The sequence below is a fragment of the Poecile atricapillus genome, chromosome W (genome assembly GCF_030490865.1).
Source record: "Poecile atricapillus isolate bPoeAtr1 chromosome W, bPoeAtr1.hap1, whole genome shotgun sequence".
In the NCBI taxonomy this organism is placed as follows: Eukaryota; Metazoa; Chordata; class Aves; order Passeriformes; family Paridae; genus Poecile; species Poecile atricapillus.
This window is the reverse complement of record NC_081288.1, coordinates 13,405,286-13,412,937: the sequence shown is the minus strand read 5'-3', so window position 1 is coordinate 13,412,937 and position 7,652 is coordinate 13,405,286. Positions and strand designations below refer to the sequence as shown.

The window sequence follows — 7,652 nt, the reverse complement described above, 5'->3', positions numbered from 1 at the left end:
CAAAGCAAAAATTTAAGAGAGACAGATGGGTAATAGAAAGCATCATGTCAGCATCTGATCACTGCAAGCCTTCACTTTGTATTTTCAGCACCATGACACAAACATGATTTGATCTAAAGGGAAAAGAATGGATTTTTAAACTACGTGTTCTACCTTCTGCAGAATTCCAGGCCTTCTGTGAAAGTCTTTCTCAAATTATTAGTGTAGGTCAATGAGGATCACAGACCAAGGTGGAACGGCTGCAAGCATGCCTAATGTGTGCAGGTACTGCCAACAGCAGGCAAAGCCAATCCCTTCTGTACAGAGCTCCTTGGGAAGGAGAAATGTGTAAATCTCTTGACTTTAGCACATGGGGGAAAAAAGTGTTGCTTTCTAGTACTACCTCAGAACCTATTCAGCATATGGCTGTCTTTTCAATGTGTAAGCTAGTTAGGACAAATCTGGGGTGGGTTTTTTTATTTATTTTAAACTGTCTAGATCTTACTCCATTTCAAATCCTCAGAGAATCGGATGAAACCACTAAAACTTTAAAATGTTTAAAGGATATCAGAGTAGCAGTGGAAACAGACAGAAAGCTGCTGGGCCCAGCATTACATTTTCCTCCCTAGAACAGGGAAAGATGGATGGTATGAGGGAAGCTGATCTATTACTCCGATTGAAAAGTGTCAGAGCCTGGGAGTTTGGGCATAATTAGACCTCAGTCACAATAATTTCTAGATCATCTCCAAACTCAGATACTGCTGCATCAGCAGCATGGAGGGAAATCCAGCATCTCTTTGACACGAAAGTACTTACCTCCTGTTGGTGCAAACTCTGGAATGATGTGACAGCCCCTGATGGCTCCAGTGTACCTTTGCATAGTGAAATTTGGGGGTTATCAACTTCTGAGCTTTACTGTGTCATCCAAATCACTTGTTTGGGATTTCCAATCTATTTATAAATAACTGAAATGCATGGCCTATAAAAATGAACAGCATCCTACAAACTTGGCAGTTCTCTATTTAGCCATAATTAATTTATAAATAATTTGCACTCTTCTTTCTCTTACTATAAACCAAGTTTTATACCAAGCAGAGTAATTAGGAACTTTATATATAACTTGCCAATATATGGATAAGTAGCCAGGTACCAGAGGGTGGAGATGACTTACCAACAAGGTTCTGCTAGGAATTTGACCCACGCCTACAAATCCCTGCACTCATTAAAGGATCCAGTTCTGCTTGGACTTAACATACCTGAGGGATCTCTGTAGGTACAGATGTTGAGGAGGTGTCCAGGCTTTTGTTTAGGAGGGCAGTAATCCCAACAACAGTTGCTCTTACCACAGATGAGCTGGAGAAAAACACTATCACACTTTATTTTAGTATGCTACAAAAGTCATTGTTGAACTTTATTAGGTACTTTAATACCAAGCATACTTTGAAGTAACAAAAATTATTGTTATTATTACTTTTACAGAAAATCAGGTATTTCAACAGTTTTCTTTACAGTTTGTTGACTTAAAAAGAAATTACAATTGACAAGTTACAATGGAATGGGATGAGAAAGTGGTAACATTTAAAAAGATAAAACATACTATTCATACTGAGTCAACATTTAATGATGTACATCCTGGTACGTCTCTCCTTCTGACTGTGTACAAATGATACATATTCACTGAGCTGCCCTGACAGGGTTGCGATGTCTTGTGATGGCACTTATTTTGCAATGTTTGTGTATATTTAGAAAGGGTTTTTACATTACACCATCACCATGATGCTAAACAAAACAATATAATACAGAGAAACCCTGTTTTGGTGATTTCTGTCACAGCAAAAGTGCCATGACTGCAATAATGTGGGATAGAGGTAAACTCAAGGAGCAAATGAAGATGTTGATATGAGAGCACATCCAGCTAACAAACCCTTTCACAGGCTTTGAGGTGTGAGTGTGCTTGTGAGCCAACAAGAGCAGAGAATGAGGATGGGCTTCACTGAGACACCACTTAACAGGGACTCCTGAATGTATCCAGCCCCTGAAGATGTGCATTTTCCAGCTGACACTGGTTGGACTAATCAAAGATTTAAAAACCTGCCTGAAATGGGCCCTTAAATGAGTTTATGCTTCCTCATGTGTGAGCTGCTTGATTTTTACCTTCCATCCCCCTCAGGTCAATGGGTAGATGTACCTTCAGGTACTGGGAAGATGTTTATGGTGGTTGACTGATTTGGGTGGGGTTTTTGACCAGCCAGTGCTGGTCCTTTAGAAGACAGGAGAATTTTCTACATCCAGTTACAAGAGTAGTTTCAGATTTTAAAAAGTGTTGTTTAATTTTTTTTAATGCTGCCCAGATTCACACATAAATTTACTTGGCTGACATCCAGGTGAAATCAGCGCCTCATTGGTACCTTGGTAGATATATAGAAAAGTTATCTAATTCCCTGTATTTGTTTACTGGCAATTGGCTTAATGATAATTTTTCTTTCAAAATTAAAATAATTTTTTTGTGATTCATGCACTAAATTCTGGAATAATTTGTGTTGTGCAATCAATAGTTAAAAAGCAATTTCAACTCATGTTTACCTCATGTCTTCAGAATTTTGCATTATTTGGGATCAACACTAGCAATTATTACTTTAGCCATTTCCCCTGAAAGCCAAAGAATGAAGCAACAGGCTTTAAAAACCCTGAAGGAATCAGCACTGCAGTGTTCATGTTGTGCTGGATTCATCTGTGATATGCAGGAGAGCCTAGAGGCATGTCGGGTGCTCATGGCCAGTCCCGAGCCAGGACAGACGTGTGCCTTGCTGGGAGTGTTAGAGAGGAGCAGAGAGAGACTCCCTGCCTCCTTCTGTTGCTCTGTTCCTGGTGCTTGGTATCCAGGCCTTTCACTACGAGGTCTTTCTGTGCCTACTCCTGTTTTACTTCTCAGTGGCTTCTGGAGCTGAGAGTGCCCTTTGGGACCTGGGGATGGAGTCACTTCCCTGCCAGTGCCCCAGGGCTGTTTGCATCCAGCCCTCACATGGCTGTCTGAAACATGTATTTGCTTAATAGTTTCTTAATTTTTGTATTGAGTTTAAACTCAAGGGTTTACTGAGTTGCATTGAGTTTAAACTTAAGGCCAGAAGGTCTCATTAGATCACCTTGTCAGATTGGCATTAGCATGGGCCACAGAGTGTCACTCCACAGGTATATGGAAGAACAAGGAAAAGAAACACCCTGAAAGTGAGCAGCAGTGTGTTACATTTAAGGGGTAAATTACTTTCTCCTTTTAAAAAAGAAATCAAGAGCTTTTATTTTGTCACTTCAAATACAAACAATTCTATGCATCTTGGGAAATTTTATAGCATTGTGATATTCAGTCAGACATACCTTATATATATGCTTCATAGAACTAGAATATAGGTCAGAAATAATTTTTGAGCCTTAAGTTTGTTACAGACATATTAATTGGAACACATATGCAGTAAAAATTGAGAAGCTTTACAGTTTTAGTCAACTTATTATACAGTGAAGTAAATGAAGTGCAGCAATGTAGCAGTAAAAGTTATGCTTTTTCCACTAGGTGATGGAAACATTCAGTCTATAAATGCTAATTTAAGAGAGATGTCCTAACAGCTTCTTGGCTACTGGGATAGGAATAGTCTGAAGTTAACTGTCTCTCTACTGTGAAAGGTTTTAAAGCTTTTTGCTTTCTGTCTGAATAAAAAAAATGACATTTACAAACCTCTTCAATGCATATATATTACATATGTTTATCTAGCAACAACTACACCCCTTTTAATTTATTCCCCAAATGTGACTTTTCATGCATGTCTTCTGGATGCTGTATTCAGCAACAGTTTCTAATGAGCTGGTGTGTAATCCATGATTGCATTTCTCTTCTGAAATCACTTCCATGTCTGGCTGATCTCTGTTTAGAAGGTGGTGCTTATCCATCAGGCATTTTTGCACTTGTCAGCATTCTTCTCTGTTGGAGGCTCTTTCCCAAGCTTCTTCCCATTTTAATGTTGATGTACAAAAGCTGTTATTCATTTGTTTTGTGCTCATTCTAGTGAGGATTGGCTTAGTAGGACTGTGCAAAACAGAGAAAAGAGAGAAGCTGGTTTACTGCCAGGAAGCATAAAGATGTTCACGCTGTGCTTAGCTCAGAGCAAGACTCTGACCAATATTCTAATGCACTTCATTATATGCATTTCCATTTGTCATGAAAAGTGAAAAATTTAATCTGCAGATTGGACTTGTACTCTGAAATTCTCAAAAATAATTTTTCATCAGCTAATCGACACAGGAAGTCAAAATAATGAGCTTATTTCATTTAAAGTTTGAGCAATATGAAAATAAAGGTACAATGCATATGGGGCAAGAATGACATTTACTAGATGAATACCATGAATTGAGTTAAAATCCTGACATTTCTGTTCCATAGCAATAACTTGTTTCCCTCGAGGACACATTTGCAAACATGATAAAATAATACTTTGTGTTAAATTTCAAATGAGGACAGAGGTGTGGGGACATTTTCAAATGAAACTCTCCCTTAAAATCTAATTCCCACTGCCCAGTTCCCATGCACGTAAGCAGAGCTGCATAGGGGTGAGGGGGCAGGGGCTGCGCTGGCCCTGGGAGCAGGGTGACAAAGGTTCCTGCTCCTGGCTGCAGGTGACAGCCCCTGAGCTGGTGCTTCAGGGGGCACCACTGGGACCGGGGCTCCATGAGGAAATCTATTTGCAAGTACTCATGCACAGGCAAAGGTGAAAACCTGGCTGCCCCAGCATTAGACAGTGAACAGAAGGTTCTTGCACCAAATGAACTCTGCCAATTCACCATTAGCTAAACTCTCTCACACCCCGGAGACCAAACCATGAAGTTCTTTGTCAGGCAGCCTCTGCACTGGCTCCTGTGACAGGGTCACTGCTCAAGGGATCTTACAAAGCCACAGCCTGGGGGAGAGGACAGCCACCATCATCACAACCCCAGTTCCTATATTGTAATGCAGGGGCCTCTGCAAGAGACTGCTGGAATGCAGAACTAGGGGAAATCACTGTTTCTGTGACAACAAAAGAAAAAGAATTAATTTCATTGTGAAATGAAAGCAAAGAATTTCAGGACTAGAAACACTTAAAAATATTGCTGTAAGGAAACTGAAATATTTAATTTCCTCCCCCCATATTACAAGGAACAGCCACCTTCTCCCATTCCCTCAAATTCCCTACATCCTTGATTCTTGTGGTCATCTTGGCCTGCAGCTAATTCACACACAGACCCAGAGAGTGTGGTGCTCCAGGGCAGGATACCCAGACCCTAAAGCCTGGGGTGGTGGTACCAGTGAGCCTGGTGGTGGCAAACTCTTCTGCCATGGACCTTGGATGCCTGCTTCCCCATCAAATAAACTTTGCTTTCCAACAAATTGACATTTTCCAAGCAAAGTTTGTTTTGGAGGAAAGTTTCTGACTTGTTCAGCATGTATCTATAGTCCAGATTTACTTTACAAGACACTTTAAACTGATGTTGCTGAGACTAGAAAGTAAAAAATAAGTATGCAAGAAGTGTAAGGTAAACTAGGGAGGGTACTGAAAAAGAAAAATGAGTCAGCTTAGTTTATGTTAAAAAAATAACATAAAATATAATGTTCACTGTGGTAAAAACATTCTTGTGATGTGAGTATGTACTGAGATGGTAGTTTCCAACTGTAAAACAAAGCTTGCCACTGATAGCTCCATGAGCTTCCTTTACCCTTTAAAACATGTAGCAAAAGTGAGGGATAAAGTGTGGATGAGAAATGGACAATGACTTGTGATAAATAAAATCTATTAAAAACTATATGAGTCTGGAACTTTGGTGTGTTTTATAAATGTGGTTACTAATGTTATTAATGTGGTAATTAGTAAAATAGGTAAACAGCACTGCCAAATAAAGTGAATGAAAAAGTCCCTCTAATCTGTTTATTTACTAAGTAAGATAAGGGGGTTTGTGAGCCTCTTAAACAATCCATATTTGGTGAAATTGAAATCCAGAGAAAGAGAACGTTGTGTGGGAAGGAGCATGTACCCTGATACTCCTAGGGACAATCAAAGCTTAATAGAACTGAATGAGCCATTTCTTTCAATTATTTTTAATCATAATTTCATGTACCTCTGTCATTCAAACCCCTAGCATTGCTTATTGGATTTCCAGCAGCACTCAGTGTTTCAGCAGTAACATACCTTTATTAATTCTTTTGACAAATTTTGCACACAGGTGTTATACACATGGAAATGAAATTTAACAAATGCCATAGGTGCCTAGTTGACAAGACATAAATAAGTCATTCACATGCAACATCTTTGTCTGTTTTGTATCACATCATAGGCTTTTGGCTCCTTAAAGTTTGTTTTCTTAGAGCTACTTAGAGTGCTGTTGCCTAAAAATCAGTTAATGAAAGCAATCTTCATGGAAGCTGTATTACCCAACCACCCAGGTACTCTGCTGTTAAGTTCCCTATTTAAAGTCTTTAAAGGCTGTCTGTTAGGCTGACCTCAGCACAACAGGGTTACTACTCATAATTGACACACTCAATTAGGGCAATCCCTTCTGCTGACTGCAGAGCTGGGGGTATGGTCAGCCTGGAGGGATTTACAGCATTTTAGTGTTTATGTACATTTCAGAAAGAGGACACTGAGGTTTGTTTGTGGTAAAGATGAATCACAGGGAGATTTCCAGGTTGCTCCCTAAAAGACGTGCTGAATTTCAGATGGTCCTCTCCATGCTGTTACTGTAAAGTCAGTAAAATGAATAGTAAATACAGAGAGAAAGGCAGACCTTCTAGGTTTGGGTATATATTATCTCAGACAACGTTAACACTTTACACCACTTTGTGTGCCAACGTCCATATTGAAATGATCTTTGCCATGTATTTGACTGGCATCTAGAAAATAACACCTTTGCAAGTGTTAGTCTTTTATTACTGACTCCAAACACACACAACTGCTTTTCTAAAGAGCAACTGGCCTTCGTGGTCACACCAAAATTGGTACAGTTATAAAACCACATCAGCTGGCAGAAAGCCACGGGTTAAAGAGGTACCAGAGATTTCCTCCCAGGACCTCCACAGGATTCCTCCAGCCTAAACATCATCCCTGCTGAATGCTGGCACTGTGGTTAGTGTATGGAAGGAGATGAAGGAAGAGAGAAACATTGATGCTGAAGCTCTGAAATTGAAAATAGGCATGCTGAGGCACCTTGGATAACACTGCTGCCTGGGCTGCAGGCCAAAAAAATTGGACAAGTTCAGTTTTAATGAGGTGTTGGAATTCTCACCTTTCTGCTTATAGAACCACTGAATCATTAAGGTTGGAAAAGACCCCTAAGATCATCAATTCCAACTGTTAACACAGCACTTCCATATTCACTCCTAAACCATAACTCCAAGAACCACAGCCACACACCTTTTGAACACATCCAGGCACAGTGAATCCAAGACTTCCCTGGGCAGTGTGTTCCAGTGTCTGACAATTCCTTTGGTGAAGGAATTTTTCCCAATATCCAATCTAAACCTCCACTGGTGCAACTCAAGGCCATTTCCTCTCATCCTGTCACTTGTTACCTGGGAGAAGACACCGATCCCCACCTGGCTACAACCTCCTTTCTGGGAGTTATAGAGCATGGTAAGGTCTCCCCTGAGTCCCCTTTTC

General features: G+C 40.1%; 1 protein-coding gene across 1 annotated transcript in view; it reads right to left on the bottom strand.

Annotated features, from left to right (window-relative positions):
- Positions 1-1,358: 1,358 nt before the first annotated feature.
- LOC131592323 (LHFPL tetraspan subfamily member 3 protein) overlaps positions 1,359-7,652 on the bottom strand; it is a 233,270-nt gene continuing 226,976 nt past the window's right edge. The window contains exon 3 of the mRNA XM_058863745.1: positions 1,359-4,054. Within this exon, the coding sequence (XP_058719728.1) occupies positions 4,026-4,054 (29 nt within the window). The 3' untranslated portion in view covers positions 1,359-4,025. The remainder of the gene's footprint in view (positions 4,055-7,652) is intronic.